Here is a 19,725-nt window from a genome sequence, read left to right on the forward strand (position 1 = left end):
AGCACTCACTTTTGATAAGACGACATCCCGGGCTCCCCATCGCCCACGTTCGTTTGCGCGAGAGATGGCAGCTTCCGATACCTCACTGTTTCAGAAGCAGCTTTCTCATAAATGAGAAGGCAACATCTCTTTTTGCTACTTTTGAAGAGGACGTGGCCTAGGAAAAAAAAAGAAAATGGAACAGTCAATAACCACTCGTAGGCTTGTAGCCGACACTTTGATCGCTATTTCGTTAAATCATACACGTACGCGTTATTATACCTGAGATTATTGTTTGTTAAGAAGTGAAAGCGACGAAATTATTCGTGAAGGAATTGTTCATTTTCTTTATTACCACTGCTCTATAATGTTCCATTAAACTCTATATCTAGCAATGTTCTTCACATGCAAGCCAGTCTGCGTGCCGAACCACCGAACAATGATTTAGGCTGCCAAGTTGTAAACGCGAACATAGATTTACAAAGGGCGCACTTGTCACAGCTACGTGAAAAAAAAAGAAAAAAAACATGACGATTTTAAAGTTATAAACGTCTTTGTTTTGTTTTTCTATCGTTTGAATACAGCGCTTTTCTGTGTGTGTAACGTGCTTCTGAGCGGTATGCCACGTCTCTGATTACTCTGTATAGGTTGAAACTCTTACAGTAACGTGTTACATGTATTGCAAGGCGTGTCGGTAAACGACTGATGAATTGCTTAGAAACGACATTTGCTGGAGAAGTGCGCACATCTAGGAGGACCATTTTGGCCCTGTTCACAAGCCACTAACAAAGAAGCACCGCGAATATCACCGATTTATTTATTTATTTATTTATTTATTTATTTATTTGTGTATTGCCTTGTTTATTTATTTATTTATTTATTTACTTACTGATTTATTGATTTATTTACTGATTGATTGATTGATTGATTGATTGACCGATTGATTGATTGAATAGTTTACTATGTTGTGTCATAGGCTAAAACTCAAGTGCATGCCCACACTTTGGCAAATCATTTTCGTGGACGTATCCTAGATGAGAGGGAAGTACTTTGTTCCGAAATTGTCCCGAAATCCCCCGGAATTGGCCTACAACGCCCTTAGAAGTTGGCGAGGCGAGGTATTTCGCAGGAACCTACACCTGAGTCTTTTTTTCGCCGTTCAGGTCATAGTGTGGAGTAGTCCAAGATGAGGTAGCTCAAGAATGCTGCCTTCTCAAAGCATTAGGAGTGTCAAGCCAGCTCGAGCGGACAGAGCTGCGTATCTGCAAAAGAGGTGTCGTTGAAGTACCATTTCGAATACGCTGTCAAGGGATATGCTGATATGCTGATACCGATGCTCACCGACATGTGCTCGCAGTGATATGATAATTGAGTTCAGATCAAAAAACGATTTGTTGAAAATTGTATCGAAGAAGATCAAGGACACATTCGCCGGGACTCATCTTTATTATTGGTGATTGTTCCACTAAACGTATCGATCATACTGGTCCTCCAGTCATGGACAGCTTCCTCTACTGCTTTTTGCAGCCATTACCCGATGGAACCAACAAATGATACCATCATAGTTAGCTTTTTTCGTAATTGTAGAGCTGAATAGCGAGACACATTTGTTATGAGAAAAAAAGCTTAGAGGTCGGCCCGAATGAGAATTATGACCCGCATTGCTGATGAAAAATTGGAGTAAAAGAAAAAGAAGCATTTATTATGATGACGAGAATGGTGGTAAATAAAGTTGAACGGTGGAGACTCTTGGAAGTTTCAAATTCACATCACTCACTGGCAAAAAAAATTAACAAGGGATCTTAGAACGTCACGCCAAAAACAAGGGTCTGGTCAAGACCCAAAGACAATTTTTTGAAGAAAGGTTTGATCGATATACTTGCACAAATCTTACGTCAATTATTGGTTCATGCATAACATATCGCGTGAAGATTCCCAAGGCATGTTTTACAGTGCTAAGCAAAACGCACTCCTCGCAGTCCGGATTGTATGCGTAGTCGATAAAGTGTGGGTAACGCCGACTAAACGCCACACCTAGACCTAGACTGCGCAGCAAGCTTCCATTATTATGATTTTTACTAGCTTTCTTCACACGTCTGGATCGAGTCCGAGAAGGTGGCAACAACTGTAGAGCTTAACTTACCGAATCGGGAGAGGGAGCTACGTTGTGAAGCACTTTGGGATAATTCCGACCATCTATTTTTCTTAATATGCACCTAAAATATGGTGCTGGAGTGTTGGCATTCCGCCCCCAGCGGCCGTGGTGGTCGGGAATGGAATCCGCAACCTCGTGCTTAGCAGCGCAATGCCGCATCCACTAAGCTACCGCAGCTGGTCAACCTTGTAGCCGTTTGCATGTCAAACAAGAGCCAAGGTGCTTGCTTTTCTGGGTTTTTCTCATTGGTTTTGGAGCAATACTGGCGGACAACTTCATGTGCCAAGGAACGAAAAGCTGCGGGGGTAAAGCACGCGCCAATAAATGCTCTCTTCAAAAATGCCCCACCCTCTCTGCCGCGTTAGTTTTGACTGCAGAAGATAAAATTGAAACATCTTGTTTATGAGAGCTGTGAGCCAAACTACAACGCTCTCCAACGATGTTTTCTCTTTCGCTTTTTTCTTCCACGTTTGAACAAAAACGAAACCTTCAAACACGGAGGAAATGCAAATTCGTCATTGGTTCCAAGTGGCTTAAAGCGCTGTCGAATGCTTCCGGAATGCTGGGCGAAGTAACACAAGTGCAGGATCCCCGCTCCCGCAGATTCATTGCCACCACATGTTGGCCGCAGATGTACAAGGAAGCAACGCTTTCGCGAATGAACTGCTTATAATCCCTTGTAAAGCGTGCTTCCCGCAATGGCCGTGAGCCTTAGAAGAAGCGAAGCCATTTTTTTAACGATTATCTGCAAGTTTTGTTCAAAAATTATTGAAGACAATGCGCATCATAACACACCAGATATATCGCAAGGATATTTAGCATTGTTTGTCTGCGACGCGCCGGTAGGTTCATAGTGTAGCGACGCTTCGTGTTAGCATGGTGCAGTCATAAATAACGTGTCTGTGTTTGCAAAACACTATTGCCTGCAAAACTATCACTGAAAGCTTTTCCATCAGTCAGGCAAGCAAGACGGTAATAGAAAGAGAGGGTACTACCTCAACCAACGAGAATTTCGACAGACGGTAGGCCTCAAAACGCGTTTCAAGGAATAACTAAAAAGTGGGTTTGTTTTCTCGTTTCGCAACAGGGTTCGAGGGCATTGCAGGCTTAGCGTTTGCGTAGGCTACAGGTGAGTAAAAAGATCGACGTTTGTGTTCCAGATAGCCGGACATAATCCTAAGCTGCTTTTACTTGGTTCGACAGATGCAATTACCGCCTGTCACTAAAGGAATTGTGTTATAGAGCTGGAAACGTTAGCCATTGAAAGCGTTTCACCTGTTCTCTATTCCTATAAAAAATAGAGTGTGCACCACCACAAGGTTAAAGCAGGTTTGATTGGACCCAGCCATCGCTGTGAAAAAATTCAAGTGCTTTCTCCGTTGGGGTGCAATAAGCCCGTTGGTGTAGTGGCGTGCGCACGTAACCACTCAGGCTTTCTTGCCTACAAAGAAATATCGAGACAAGTCTGCAACGCAAAATAAGCAAAGCACAGTGTCTTTGGCTAAAATGAAATGTTGCCACTGAAAAAAAAAGAAACAAAGAAAGAAAAAAGGGCCGTCTCTATTCCACTTTTTGAAAGTGGATGTACAGCGAAGCTGTTGCCAGCGTTGGACAAGCACAACCGATGTTAGACATGTACCATCATCCCAACTGACGTTAGACGACGTTAGACGACGTTTCACTAGCACCGTCACTGCAGGTGACATACGTCACATAGGCACGCACGCACGTGGGCCGCAGTGCAGCTTACATCCTCATTCTTCGGGACACTCCGCCAAGCGCAAGTGCCTTATTGAAGTAACCCAACTTTCAAAGTAAATTGCGTCAGAAACGTCGTGAAGTACGACTAACACACAAGCTACAGACAACGTACCTTCAGACTATACTTCCAATATACGAGGAAACATATTTTGTCACGCGGAAACTCAATAACAAAGCCATTTTGCAGCTGCCGTTTCAGTTCTGTCTGAGTGGTCGCGACCGCTATGTGACGGTACTGTTATAGGATGAGCACAGGCCCCGAAAAATCCCGACTAACTAGAGAGCAAGGCCCAAAGAATGAAACGTTCCTTTCCTTCGAGCGCTTCCTAACCTTACGTGAGGCCTCCTTACAGCGAAGGACCGATGGAGGAAGCAAGCGTACTCTGAAACATAGAGTTTCCTACAAAAATTACTAGAGGGAACTCTGGCGCTGCAGTCGTTGTCCTACCATGGGAATGATGGGAAGTACATGGATTTGTCTGATCTTCGTGCTTGTGGATTCAGACGTTCTTGTGTCTTTGTATATTACGCTGTATGAATCTTATTGTATATTTCGGCGCAATCTATATTCTTCGAAGTGCAGAAGACGCTGGGAACGCGTAGAATTGCTATTAATTGCAACGATTGGGCTTGTCCAGGTGGCCAAATCGAAACGCTCCATGCGTCTCGAGGCACTGACATGCCCGCAATAAATTCATAGGTGCGTTTCATTCGCTTGTCGATACATGCGTCCGTGGCTTAATGGCTTTAATATCAGGCATCTGTGCTAGAGTCACTGTGTTCGAATCCTGCCATCGGCCAATTCTAATGATGTTTATTTAATTACTTATTGGCCAATATACTGTTCAAAATGACGAGTTTACAAAGCCGTTTGAAGCCAAAAGGACGAGGTTTAGGCAAATCCATGTACTTCCCATAATTCCCATGCTGGGACAACCGCTCCCATTGCAGCTCCCGTAGACACTAGCGCCACAGTTCCCTCTAGTAATTCTTGTAGGAAACTCTATGCTCTGAAAGCTCCCTACACCCGTCCTCACGTAAGGAGTTGTCGCCGCATGCCTGGCTTCGAGATTATCTCTTAAAGGCTTTACGCGAACGCCATTATTCAATAAAAAAATGTTGTATCGTCGCACAATCTTTAAATTGAATAGCTAATGCAGAGAAGCGTGGACACTTTCTTCTAGGTTTGTTTACTAAACTTAAAAAAAGTAGCGCATCACAGCACAAAACTTGACGTGCTCCATCAACACTGGCACGCCGGCGTCGTGCAACGCCTAACAACGCTTTCATGTCGCACGCGTTACTGAAACGAACATGCCTGGCAAGACGTACCGTGCTCGCGCTTCTCCGCAGGTGGGCGACAGCGCGCATGCGCAAGCAAAGGTCACGTGGTTAAGCAGTGCGGTGAAGCGCACGTTCTAGGCCAGGGGTGGGGTAAGGACGCATGAAGGTAGCTTTGGAGCTACCTTATGCTGAGGAAGCACTAAGGAAGCCTTCACCGATGGCACCTCAGTAAGGAAGCTTTCAGAGTGACATAAGGTAGCCTCACCGCAATGAAGGCTCCCTTACTGAGATAAGGAAGATTTCATTGTTTGGCCCTAAGAGCTTCGCCGTAAAACAGACTTGCAAGAAAACTTAATACCGGGTGTCTGAGGTCCCCTCTAAACACTTTCGACGCTCGGTGAAACTGCCGCGTCCTATAGCGGAAGTCATGATATTGTTCGGAACCAACAATCGTTCTGGAAATATTTTCTTGTTCCTTCACTCGCGCCTTTCAGATAAGTGACTCTTGAGCCTTCCAGTGAAAACTGATTCACGTATTGTTCATATTATTTAGTATATCTTCCGTAAACAGAATTTCAAAACACTGTCAGTGCCATGAGCAACACTGCGCAGCGTAAGTTCAATTTCTGAAATTAACAACAACCTGCTTTCTAGTTTCGATAGTAGCCCACGTCGCTTTGCATTACGAAACGTCAACGCTAACCTTGTGATCCAGCGCCACAGATAAAACAGCAAGTTTACCCCGAACTCAGGTTCATTAACTCAAACAAGGCTTCACATAGTTCTCGTTGTGAACGCTGAGCTGCGCATGAAAAAGTTATGTAAAAAATATTCCAGTGAGCGTTTTTTAAAGCGTCTCGGTGAATATAGCGCTATGAAAATCTGACTTCTGAGACCTTTCCCACTCGCAAAACAAAGAAGAAAGTGTTTTCGCAATTCAGCAAGGCGTCAACCGGTACGCCATAGCCACTCATTTATCAGGTGTGACTAATTTTAGTACCCGCGGTTTATGATTACTGCTACAAATCTTCTTTAGATCATTTTTGTAAAAATATATTTTGCTCTAGATTACTCTCTCCTCAGTGCGGCCAATATGTGATTATTAGACAAATATAGCAATTCTCCCCATTAAAAGTTCGTAGAGAGCTCGTACATACGTTCATCGCAACATTCCAAACATATGGAATTGGTTGAACTTCTTTATTTTTACGCACTTAATTCACACGCACGCACGCACACACACACACGTGCGTAGACACACACGGAATAAAAAAAACATTTTTGTAATTTTGCTATACTCTCATATGTTTTTAAAAAGAAAAGCGGATATCTCTGCTCTCAAAAAAGGATGCCCCTTGAAAGTTTAATCTTTGATAAGCTGTTTAAAATTTTCAGTTGGGAGTCGCATTACTTTTGGGAAGGAGAGAAAAAAAGAGATAAAGACGGGAAGATTAGCCAGTATAGGTACCGGCTGGCTACGCTGCGCTGGAGAAAAGGGTAAAGAGAATAAAAGTTGATAGAAGAAATGAACGACAAATAAAGGGAAAAATTGCAGACAATCTGGCGATGCCACGTGTACCCACTTTCAAAGTCGGTCACACAAATACAAAATGAAGCAAGACGACGGATCCCAGTCGATTCTGTTGAACTCGAGTGACATTTGGGAATGTGCCATTATTTCCTCCTTATATAGTTATATCGCCCCTATTCTGACAAGCTTTACCGCTACAATAAAATAAAAAAATAGTTCACACTTAAAAAATACGTTAACCATTTCAAGAGTTTACTTGCATACCAATACGTTTATATAGGGAAGCTTACTGAACGCTATAGTCACTCAGCGGAAACCTTTTAAAATGCCAAGAAGAATATTTATCGAGGAATGCAAAATTATAAAAAACATGCACGCGCCAACAAAGCCGTAGTTTTTGTATCGAACAAGAACTGAAGAATGAAAAACGAACTGTGTAGGAATGAAAAAATAAAACATTTATCAAAGACAAAATACACGAAGACCACTACAAATTCAAATAAACTAAATACCATCTAGAATGCAGCAGCTTTCTGAATTCGAGAACGGTGTGTCGGTAGCACTCTAGAGTGACAAAAGTCGTTATAGAATTTGCCTAAATTATACGACGTACGTCTCTTCTTTTTCGGATGACAACAGCACCAACCTAAAAGGAGCACAGATGAGCCCTCCACGATTACACGAATGGTTCTGTCTCCTCCTAACGTCTAGCTGGAGCAGTGGCAATTCCCGCAAAATGCACCATCATTTAATACAAGACGTCTCACATTACGTCGCCGATGGCTGCAAAACTCGCAGCTATCCGTGCTGCTCTGGAGTTTATTGGTCCCAAATAATCACACTCATGGTCCATCTTTTGTGACTCGAAGGCAGCTTTCCGGTGTCAGCTGTCCCCTTTCAACCACGGACCTAACGTGCTGACATCCGATTTAGTCGCAGGCATCCGGCCACGTTATCATTGCGCAATCGACAAGGGGCATAACATCATCTACCACTAGATACCGGGTCATTCTGGAGTTTCTGGCAATGACATTGCTGATAAGGCTGCCCGATTGGCCCACGATGGTGTCCATATTATATCAATACCACTACAGAGAACAAATGCTGCCACAAAGATTCGCGTCTTCGCACGCGAGCGCACACAGACTTAGCGGACCATGAGTGAATTTTTGCCAGCGCACCTCTCCACAGGCTGGATCCACGTCTGCAACTCCGTCTTCCACTAGAAATGCCACGAGCGGAAGCGACACTTCTGTACCACCTCTGTGACTTGGCGTGGCATTCACGGACGCCTATTTATTTCGCAGTGGAATGGCCGACAGTCCTGCTTGCGACAACTGTGGCTACGATAACGGTTCGTGTTACATTGTGGCGACAGAAGCGCTCGCGGGTGCGCTCGAAAAACTGGACCACCCCGACCCTCGACAGCAGGAAGAGTTCTAGGACACTGGTCCCGACGGGTTTCAGCCCTCGAGGCTTTAAATGCTAGGCTCAAGTTTTCAAAAAGATGCGAATAGTGCGACCGACTTTAGAACTTGTAGCGCGCAGCATCGCGTTATTGTGTGAATGTTTACCACTTTACATTTTTTTCCTATCAGACATTTTAATCCATTTACCCCTTTCCCAAGCACAGGGTAGCCAGCCGGTACATACACTGGCTAAGCTCCACGTCTTTCTCTTCCTCTTTTTTCTCCTTCTTACAAGAACGGCACAGTGCTATCCTCATTTGTAGTCCAGGCCTGAATGTATTGTGTAAAGGCGGGAGTCAACGCCGCTATCATTCAGCAAAAGCAGACAGAAAGCCACATCGGTAATGCACTGCACTCGAAGCGCATAGCAACGCCGGCGGCCACCGCTTTTAAATTTAGCTCTACGAGGTTGCTGCCCTGAGCAGGCCCACGAGCGCGCTTTCACGTGTGCGGAGTCAAAATTTAGGACCACTAATGCAATGACTAGTTCGCGTCCGATATTGCGCTGTGCGAGTACTTCGTCGGTCAAGCTTTATTGCTGCCTCTTTTACTGCTGGCAGCGGGTGCCGTGAAAGCGCGCGTATAGTCCGAACCGGAATGTGAGTCTCAACGCACAGGCGCGCGCGAGCGGGGGCGCACGCAAATTAAACCGAGCCTCTTTGCTAAGAGGAGTTGCTGACTACCAGCGACTGCGAGGGGCGCTTTGACCACATCATGGTTCCAGAGGCAGCGTGACGTAAGCAGCGAAATTCGACTCCATTCTAGCGGCAAGAGGCGTTTGTTTGCTCGTTACTCTGCAGTCGCCGATGCGCGAAGGCGAGCTTTCTGGTTCTCTTTTCTACGTCCGCTGCATGGTGGGCCCGCCACTGTCGCGGTGATGATAACGATGATTTGTTGGAATCCCGTTTGAAACGAGGCGATGACAAATAGTCGACTAGCCTGCTTGAGTTAGTTGGGTAAGCTATAAACGCCTTTCATCCTAGCATAACTTTTTTTTTCTCTTCTTCAAAATTTCTCTATATACCCTGTATTGGTACATGTGCCTGTAACGGGCTCGGCCGTATCAACCTCTCCCCTGCATTTATTTTTCGCCAATACTCTAAACGTCTACTGCTCATCTCCACTGCTGACCTGTTGATGCTTCCGTGCACGTTAAGTCCAAGCGCTTCTGGAAGGTGTGCGTTACCTACGGTTTCACTGGGTGAATCCCTTCGCATTCAATTAGGATGTGCCGAATGTTTCCCGGCAAACGCGCGGAGACCGCAGCCTTCTAATGGTCATGCAAGGAAGCCAGTGGCGGTGGCGCACGTCTCCTGCGCTGTGATTGGTTGGCCTATTCGGCGAGAGGACGGCCACGCACCTCCCACGGCGTGGAGAAAAGAAGCAAAAAAGGAGAGGCCCCGATGTCACGTTTTTGAAGCCGGAAGTGTAGACATGTTGGTGTGCCATCTCCCTTTGAGCCTCTAATCAATTCGTTGGAGCACATGGTCGCGAGCTCTAAACTTGCATTGCTACGAGATGCCGGAAAGGTGTGCTGCTGACGCGCGTCAGAACAAAGCCTACGAAACTTCTGTAACGGTTTCAGTGAAGCAGACGCGCTCCTGTGTTTTTCAGTGGCACATTGAAGCAGACGAAGCCCCGCGCCGGGATTACTTCAGTGCCTTCTGTAGCACGCTGACACTTATACTCATACAGCCAAAACACTACTTTCAAGCTTACATGGCCCACTACAAACTAAGCTGGTCTCGTGAACGGGATTTCCTGCGATAGAGACACGGATCGAAAAATATTCTCACTTATCAGATGCCGAGGGAGCTTCAAGAGTGCCGTTGCTATGGCAACGTTGATGCTTGGCATGTCAGTCCCAGCGCTGCGTTGCGAAAAACAACACGTGACTTCCGTCGCAATCTCTTCAACCGATCCTGGCTAGCCGCGTGTCCCCTACGCTTTCTTTCCTCCATGTCCCACCGTCACAAAACCCGGCGAGGCTCGCAAAGAAAATGTATCGCTTAAAAAAAAAGAAACGTTAAATTTGATCGTCGCCCGAAACCCGCCGTAGTTGCATAGTTCCTATGGCATTGGGATGCTAGGCACGAGGTTGCGCGATCGAATTCCGGCCACGGCGGCCGCATTTCGATGGCGGCGAAATGCGAAAACACCCGTGTACTTAGATTTACGCGCACTTTAAAGAACCCCAAGAGGTCGAAATTTCTGGAATCCCGCACTACGGCGTGCCTCAAAATCAGAAAGTGGGTTTGGCATGTAAAACCCCATACTTTAATTTTTTAATCTTCTCCGAGAGGCCGACATATGTTTCGAAAAAGTTAATTTCGACAAAAAACGTTACGAACACTTTTATTCACAATGACGGCACAATTACATCGGGACGATAACACAGGCAAAGTAGGAAGCATTATATACATTGCACGTCTTCAATTAAATGTTCGAGTCCACATGGGTTCACTGACATGTAGCAAAGAAAGGCCGATAAACAGCAAATCTTGCAGGATAGACTGCCGTTTGATCCGATGCTGCAAGCATATAAATGTAAGACTCGCTAATTTCAGCATCAACAGTTGCACAACGTTTGTCTATAAACTCTCTTGAACCGAGCCATCCAGACTGCAAATATATGTTATTTTTAAAGCCACGATACCTTATTTGTAAGTATGCACCGAAGCTCATTGCGAAGATTTCAAAACACGATAGCACAGCCTACTTGAAGCCAAATAATTACCTCAATATACATGAGCATTCCTTCCAAGTTCCATTTTATGTTATTGCAGTTTTTACATGTTTCTAAAAATCCTCGCGTTTTTTTGCATTTTATGTGGACACTAAAGGAAAATGTCGACCTACATTCAAAGATAAGGTTCCTGTAAAAACGAATTTGGTAATTCGTGGCAAATCCATATACTCGGATAACTATAAAATGAAGAAAATGAAAAAATCAGAGTGGCGCCTCCTGTTGCGGAATGTGGCACCTCTTCTGTGACGTCAGTACTGGCTGATTCACAATGAGCGCCACTGAAAAAGGTCACGTGGAGATTGCGTCAGCTCATCCGTTTCGGAGCGGGCGTTTCAAATTAAGCAACAGGCAGTGGGACCTTCTGCGGCAATTTTCTCCGCATCAAAGGGACACATTGGCACACAGAAAACGATGATATAACTTCCAGAGGGATAATGTATAGATCTAGCTTGACTTAATATTTCCCCTTACTGATCCTTTAAATCCTCTAAGGAGACCTTCCTGCTTAACAAGTGGCTTTCAGAAAATCGGGAAAACTTGGTTGTCGACTAGTAGTTCTAGAGCGATAACAGCTATATGGCCGCTTGAGGCGCATCTGCGCAACGAAGCCCTCATGCTGTCCCGCAATCGACAGCGCATGCGCAGACCACACCTAAAGGGTTAGAAGGCATCCACAGACGCGACACGCGTTCGCCTGCGAAAAAGAGAAAGCCAAGTGGACGCATCGTCACACTCCACGCGATTGGCTCCGCCTGCGTCAGGGCAGCGTTCTGGCTTCCGCTGCTGGCATGAGCCTTCAGCGTAAATACATTGAAATTCCTCTTTTTCCACATGTGTACCATGCCGTGCTGCACTCACTGGCCTAAGCATACCACACATTTAACGTTAAGCTAAATGGATGATGCCCTTTCTTCGGTCACTGTCAAACGTCGACGGTATTCGTTCGGTCTCATCTCGTGCACCACAGAGGAGACACGCCAGCAACGCCAGCGTTATGACACGCCTTCCGCGTAACGTTAAAGTTGGCTCTCGCTTTCATTGCTTCGACTTCTGGCGAAATTGCGAATTGCATCGAGCAAACTTTAATAAAGGTCCTGCGGGACGCACGTCAGCGCGCAGGAGGCATCTCCGAAACGGCGAATGATTTTTTTTTTTTTTTTACTGTTCTCCAACAACTTTCCGCGGGTTGTACAAAACAATGTCTTTCTCAACTAATATAGGCGTCGGTGAACTCGAATGGCACTTCTGAGTCTCTACGACGAGCGTGCATCATGGCTCGGGCCACGAAAACTGGCGTGAGCGGGACAGGTTTCCCTCCAACACTGTCGTCATATAGGACGGGTCCGGAAAAACATCCGCCAAAATTGCACCCGGTGAAAGTGGATGTACAGCGAAGATGGGGCGCGCGTTAGACAGGTACCACCACATACCACCAACCCAACTGACGTTAGACGACGTTACACGAGCACCACCACAACAAGCTACGTACGTCGCGCGCGCACGCACATGTGAGGAAGTGCAGCATGTATCATCATCATTCTTCGAGGCCGTCCGCCAAGCCCAAGTGCCTTATTGAACTAAATGAATGTTTAAAAGTAAATTTATTTATTTTCAATACTGCCACTCTCCTTAGGAACCATAGCAGCTGTACATACAAAAATGAAATACGTGGTAATAAACGTGCACGTACAAATTGCGTGTCAATATGCCAAACAAGGAACGCAATGGAACACGGTAAGAATACATAAAATATACAAATATATATATTATATGTCTAGCAATACAGAGAATACATCATGAAAAGGACAGCAAACAGGAAAAAATAACAGTAACACCTTCACAATAATCAGCACGGCTTAGAAGAATTGCAAGGAATATTCTGTGAATAAGACTGAGTTACGGATTGCTTGATATGGATTCTAACCGTGATGTCAACTGGGATAATGAGTCTGCAGAAATGACTTAAGGATCGAGGGGATTCCATTCCCTTATCACCAGGGTGAAATAAGAGTACATGAATGGGTCATTGTGGCATGAATGTTCTGTTAAAGCGTGTACATGTTTATATCTCGATTATCGTGACTGCGAAAAACATGCTTTTTGTTGGGTCTATCTTATAATAGTTGTGAATCAAGTTAAATAAAATTTTGAGCAGTGCTTGTTTCGCTCTTGATGACAGCGTCGGTAAACCCGATATAGCCGCAAGGTTAGTGGGTGAATCTCTGCGCTTGTACTTGTGAATAAAGCGCAGCGCTTTTCGCTGTACTTTTTCCAGTTTCGTTATATTAGTTACTGAGTGGGGTAACCTAACTGTGTTAGCGTACTCCGAAACAGGTCTAACGAAAGTATACACGAGAAGCTTATTCGATGTGGGTGCGAGGCGGAGACGTTAAAAATGCCGATGCCAAAAAAAAATCCAGAAGTGCCAAAGGACAATTCCGTTAGAAAATGCTTAAACTACGACTTACATTCAAGCTGCAGACATGAGAGCTTCGGATTGTTATACTAACACACCAGAAAACATAAATCTGTTATGGGAAAACAAAAACGCGAAGCCCTTTTCCAGCGGCCCTATGAGGTCTGTTTGAGGGGCCGCGTCCACTAGGAAGTGGTACCATTAGCACGGCATAGAGCCTCATTCTTTTAGGCCCTCCCCCTAGCCCAAGTGCGTTATTGAGCCTATTAAATTTCTCAAGGTAAAATGTGTCGGAAAATTTGTAAAGTGCGACTTGCGCACAACCTACAGACATGATAGCATCAGATTGTAATTCTAATGTACGAGAAAACATTCTGTTATGTGGAAACTCAAACACAAGCCCCTCTTCCAGCTACCGTTTTCTGGTAGAGCACCGCACGAAAAAATCCCGACCAACTAGAGGCCAACAGCTTCGCTGTAAAACAAGAAACTCTCAAAAAACTCGAAATTTTAGCGCCTCTAGAATGATAAAATATTACACTTTTCAGAGGTGAAAATCTAGTAAAATTCTCGTGTTACATGTTGGATTTGGCGGTAATATTGGCAGAACCCAAGTAGGATTTTAAATAAGGATTCTTCTTTAATACATATATCATGAAGGGCAAATTTGATCCCTCAAAACATCCGACGAAGCGTCGTGTTATACGCGAGTCTTGACGGTACTAAGGACGGCTCGATCGAAAGACACGTGACTGCCACAGCAGTAAATCCGAACGAGCCATTAAGCGTGTAGAGCGACCGAGACTGAGAGAGCGCGCGCGAGCTGGGGGAAATCCCGTATTGAATTAGGCATTTAGTGCCGTTTTCTCAACGTTCGGTGCGCAGATACTGCTCTGCATTTCGTCCTGTCCAACTGGTTGCTGCGACTGCCCTCTTCCATCGAAGTCATAAAGGGGCGCACTTTTGAAAAGTGCTCTTAGCTGGGTAAATTTTACGCTAAATTACGCAACCTGGCACTTAGAGAGCGCATAAATTTTACCCCGTTGAAACTCTGCACGCATTTATTCTTTGTGCCTGTCATCTCGCGTACGAGGCACTTTCAAAAGTTGTGCGTTCATTTATAATATATCGTGTTTTCTAGAAGATCTTGGCAGTTTTAAGTGGTGCCGGCTACTTCTCTTCACAGATAATTACGTACAATCTGAGAGCACAGCAATGAAAAATTTCACAACCATTACACTCTGTTAAGGTGAATGACCAGGGGGACTGAATGCAACTAGAAAGAAAATAAAATAAACAACAAAATAGTTTAACACAACTATGTACGCAGTCATGCTTTTTTCCATATTCGTTTATCTCGTGACCACAGTAATTATGCCTTTATGGTAGCTATGGTAGACGGCCACGGGCTCTGTGACGACGCTGGAGAGAGTCTCAGCGAACGTTAGGCCTACGCACAACGAATGGCGTGTCGTGGAGACATTAGTCATTGTGTAACATTGAAGACCGAACGTTTCCAAAGAGAAACGCCAACAACCACTTTCCCTCAGGACGACACGCGTCAACGTTAAAGTCACCCGCAATGACGATGGGATTGGGGTCTACCGGAAGGATCCACCCAAATGTGTCGACCATAACCTCTTCAAGGTCCCTCTTTGACATCCCGGTACGAACGTATGCGGTGGCGACAAGAATTCCGTCCCCAGTGTGTACAACGCACGTGTTGGCATCCATTCTACGACAATGCTCTCGCCCGTAACCGGTAAGGCACAAGGCTCATCGGCCAGGGTGTCGTCGTTTGCGTAGATCGCAACGCATCAAACCGTCATCTATCGTCCTTCAGCAGTTTTGGTACATACGGCCTCAAACGCAGCTGGGACACGTAAGCCGATACGATTTTGCCTTACACTTACGGTATTTTTGCTCTATGGATGCCGCCATCGATTTTGCCTATGCACATCACGAAACGCTGGAAGCTAGCCTGAGACAGCTTCACTGCAAAAAAAAAAGAACATAGCGGAGACCACACTAGAACTAAGTCATGTCACGTAAATTAGTAACATTCGACACAGGCGTTGAAGACGCATAATATATATATATATATATATATATATATATATATATATATATATATATATATATACATATATATATATATATATATATATATATATATATATATATATATATATATATATATATATATATATATATATGTGTGTGTGTGTTTCGGTAGGCGCAGTCGCTCCGGTTGCGCGAGTTATTTGAGGGCATCATGAAAACTTCAAGAACAGCAATAGCAACTATATTTCAGGAATCTTAAAATCAAGTCAAATGATTAGACTATAGAGTGCTTGCAAAACGTGTCACAAAAAAACACTGGCACGCAATGTCAGGCCATTCAAATACATTAAAGACAGGCCACAAAAGATAAGCAGCAGTAAGGAACAAAATGAGACAGTCAGGTCAACTATTGCACACACAGTGAACTCACACAAACTGCACCCAATAACTATTTGCCGAGGATATAGCTGACTTCCAGAAATTTTCCGTAGGGCAACTAACGATCACGTTTACAGTGTATTTTTAGTACCATCAAACCTCGCATTCAACGTCGTCTTTCAGAGCTTTTATAAAGTTCGTTTGTCATGCGACAACTCGAGCTGTCCATGGCATCTCGCGCTATTAGGATTGGATTTGTGCAAGCCAACGCTTTCTACAGATGGTTAATACTACTGGAACTCTCATTACTGGCCAGGTAGTGTTCCGCCTAATAATAATAATAATATTAAAAATATTGCACCCCCAACATAATAAGAGCAATAAAATATTGTGCACAGTCATTTCACAGCATTCGGTGAGCTAATGTATTGAATCAGTCGGCTTCCTCTCTAGAGCGAACATTGTTTAACTGCGCTAACAAACGGACCACAGAGACAGCGTGGGACAAGGACGGGCGCAGACTTGGAACTAATGTTTATTCCACAAAGACGACATATAAGTACCCCCCCCCTGACATACACCACTGCGCATGCGCAAAAAACAAGAATATATATATATATATATATATATATATATATATATATATATATATATATATATATTAAGGGAAGATAGGAAACCTTGTATACGCAATACGCGACCTACCTGCGCTCGTCAATAAACCTCATTTCACTGTTGTGCCAATAAATTGAGGTGTCACTGACGCAGTCTTGTCCCTTCTTTCTAATATGGTACGCCTCGAGTAGCTTTCTGGCTCGGCTATCTCGGCAGTGGCATAAAATCTTTACTTTCTTCATGATCGGCTTGCACGTGAACGCCAAGCAGCGGACAGGCAAGTGCCCGTTCGTTTTATTTCTAATTGACAATTCATGCTCACGCAAGCGCACATTCACCCACCTTCCTGTTTGGCCTATGTAAACTTTGCCGCATGACGGAGGTAAAGATTACAGTCCCTGCAGGTAAAGAGGTAACACCCCGGCTGTAGCGCGTTCGGGTTAAGCGGGTTGCTCATTGAATAAATAATAAAGAAGAAAAGTACCCGCATGTGGACAATAGGAACAATAATTAGGTAAGTTGATTATCGATAACAAGATATTGGATACATAAGTCAATGGTAAGGCGAATTATAGATAAACATAAAAAATAGCGAAAAGTTTGTGAACAAGGAAAAAAATTGAAAGTAACTTTAGCACCCGCCAAAGAGGGTGCGCTCAAGAGACATTCATTAATTGACATTCTCATTCGAATGCGTTGTTACTTATCACTCGTTTTCTCCCACCAAAACTCATGGGAGCGGATGCCTTAACTGACACTACCCTAATTACCTGTGTCCTAATTAACTTCGCCATCATTACCTTCACCCTAATTAGGTTCGCCATAACTAACACGAAACCTCGTGGGTTAAACTCCCACCAATTCGAGGGTTCGACTCGCACCGAAGGTGATGGGTCCGAGTGCCTAAATTAACGCTGCCTTAATTAACCTTGCCGCTTTGTGGGAGTGATGAGAGACATCGGAGCCAGCTGTGGGAGACGACGTAGAACGTGCGAGCAGCGGCAAGAACACGTCTGGGCGCGAGACGAGCTCACGTGACTTCCGGTACCGCACGCCGCGTATTCCTGGCCATAGGGCGGTATGAGCCACTTCATTTCGCCTTAACCACAAATACTGACAAGAATAATCGACCCGACATGAGGTAGTACTAAGGTTCTACGTTCATTACCTTGGAGCAGAGTGCGTTATTTGTTGGCATATGGTTAATCTGCAATCGTTAGGTTAGCTTTGCAGAGAACATCTTAGGACGTATAGAGTACGCAGAGCCGAACAGCACACGCGGACTCTTTGGATTTGCTGTTTCAAGTTGAGCATCAAAAGGCAACACTAACAAGTTTAGATTTAATTTTTCGGGGCAGATAATGTTGCTTATGACAAATGAGATCTAGTAGCTTCTTTTTAAAGCAAGGCATTGTTGCCGGAGTCAACGCAGTATTTGTCGTGTATCTGGTACATGGCCCCTGGAATGATTTTATGACATGTTCGCGATAAAAAGCATCGCTGAAGTCACAAATACGCTTCCCTGTTTACTGTACCTTCAACATCGACGTGTTGCAGCTAAACACATTATTATTAGTAGTAATATTATTATAGTTACTATTAAGATTAAAATTATTATTCCGATGTTGTTGAAGCCGCTGTATGCATTCTTCATGGGGTAAGGAAGTGCGTTACAAAATATAAAGCACGTCGTTATTGCAAGATTATAGAACCCCAAAATGTAAGTGAGCGCGGTGCCATTCATCCAGAATTGGTTTTCATGCCCGAGTTTACGACTTAGAGGAAAAATTTGCCTTGGTTGAAGGCGGCTAAACCGAATTTGCCGGGCGACGAGCTTGGTGTTGCTTGCTTTGGAAAAGGACGCGGACGCTGATCGTCGCTGTCAGCAACTACCGCATCTACGACTGCACCGCAAGACAACACACACACGCCACTCGGCATGGCAGTAGCAGCGAGCGAACTGACGCTCACGCTGCGTCTCGTTTCAACGGGAACTAAGGGTCAAAAGCACAGCGCATACGAAGCTACCGGCACTTGGCGCACATTGCAGACATCGCAAATCGCATTAAACAAATGAGCGCCAACGCGGCGTACGCAGCAGCCGCCGGTAGTAGCAGGCTAAGTCGCAGTATGACCTCAGCTGAGCTTGAAAGTCAGATTTACGGAACCAGGCGTTTTCTGTGTTTCTACCTGGAGTAGTCGAGCTAGCGCTCTAATAGTAGCGGCATACTATAATACAAATCTTGGACGCATAATTGAGAACCTATATCTTCAAAGTTGCTCTTTCATCCAGGGCAACCGGGAATAAAAATTATAATTTACTGTTGCCGTGTTACCCACAGATGCATAAATTATCCTTTTACGATCACAAGGAAGTGATCGTGCGTAATGTGCTGCACGATGACATGTCAAGGGCAATGCGCCAGTACGCAAGGAGGGTAAGACCCCCATCAGCAAAAAGGAGAAACCGTAAAGTGGAGGACAAAACAAAAAAAAAGGCTTAGGAAGCTCTCAAGGCTGGAGTGAACTAGTGTTCCGCAACAACAGGCGTAGCGGCGTCTGTATTCATTCCCGTTTCTGCTCTTCAGCCGCACCGTCCTTATATCCGCACCGCTTGTTTTCCATCCTGCATTTTAACCTTGAACAGTTAGGCAATTTCTATAAGCACCGGGCGGATGTCGTAAGGTGCCAGGAGCGCCACAGCGACTTGTTTGCAAACAGCGCCGCAAGCGGCAGAAGTCGTATCAACAGAATGTGAAGCAGACGACGGGACGAAGGCGTTCGCCCTGATTCCAATAATTTCGCACTGCGGGTTTTAAGGCCGCACCTAGTGGAAAATGAGTTTTCGTGCTTCTGTATTTGAGAAAGGTAGCCACTTGTGCGAGGCAGGCCTCTTTCATGGCACCAGGTAACACATGAAGTAGCAATTTTGTGCAAATTGCGATGCAAATGCACCCTGCAAACAGAGCTCACAGCGGTAAGCTAAGCCATCAAACACCAGCATTTGTATTCCAAATGTAATGTTGCTGTGCACGGCAACATTTTCAGTTCTTAGTACATGCAATGAGGTGAAGTAAAAAAAAACATTTCACCGACGATGTATAAAAAATGTATAAAACACATACTAACTGGGTATGTATAGCCATGGTATGTATCCACTGGGTATGTGCCCCACGATACAACGGGTACCCGCCACTCTTACGTAGACCTTTTTTTCATTCAACTTAGGTCACTGCAAGTATCACATCACACCTACACGGCGACATTCACGAAAAGCGTTCTTTCCTTTTTTTTTTCGCCGATAGGCGTTGACGTTACCTCTTT

The 19,725-nt window shown here is 44.7% G+C and overlaps 2 protein-coding genes across 2 annotated transcripts in view; both read right to left on the reverse strand.

Moving 5' to 3' along the window:
- Positions 1-31, reverse strand: part of LOC135911384 (glycine receptor subunit alpha-2-like) — a 348,733-nt gene extending 348,702 nt beyond the window's left edge. The window contains exon 1 of the mRNA XM_070540565.1: positions 10-31. Coding sequence (XP_070396666.1) covers positions 10-26 — 17 coding nt within the window. The 5' untranslated portion in view covers positions 27-31. The remainder of the gene's footprint in view (positions 1-9) is intronic.
- Positions 32-1,155: 1,124 nt separating this feature from the next.
- Positions 1,156-19,725, reverse strand: part of LOC135911386 (uncharacterized) — a 497,365-nt gene continuing 478,795 nt past the window's right edge. The window contains exon 7 of the mRNA XM_070540568.1: positions 1,156-1,241. The gene's annotated coding sequence lies outside the window, so the exon portion shown is untranslated. The remainder of the gene's footprint in view (positions 1,242-19,725) is intronic.

This window comes from Dermacentor albipictus, chromosome 6 (genome assembly GCF_038994185.2).
Source record: "Dermacentor albipictus isolate Rhodes 1998 colony chromosome 6, USDA_Dalb.pri_finalv2, whole genome shotgun sequence".
NCBI lineage: Eukaryota > Metazoa > Arthropoda > Arachnida > Ixodida > Ixodidae > Dermacentor > Dermacentor albipictus.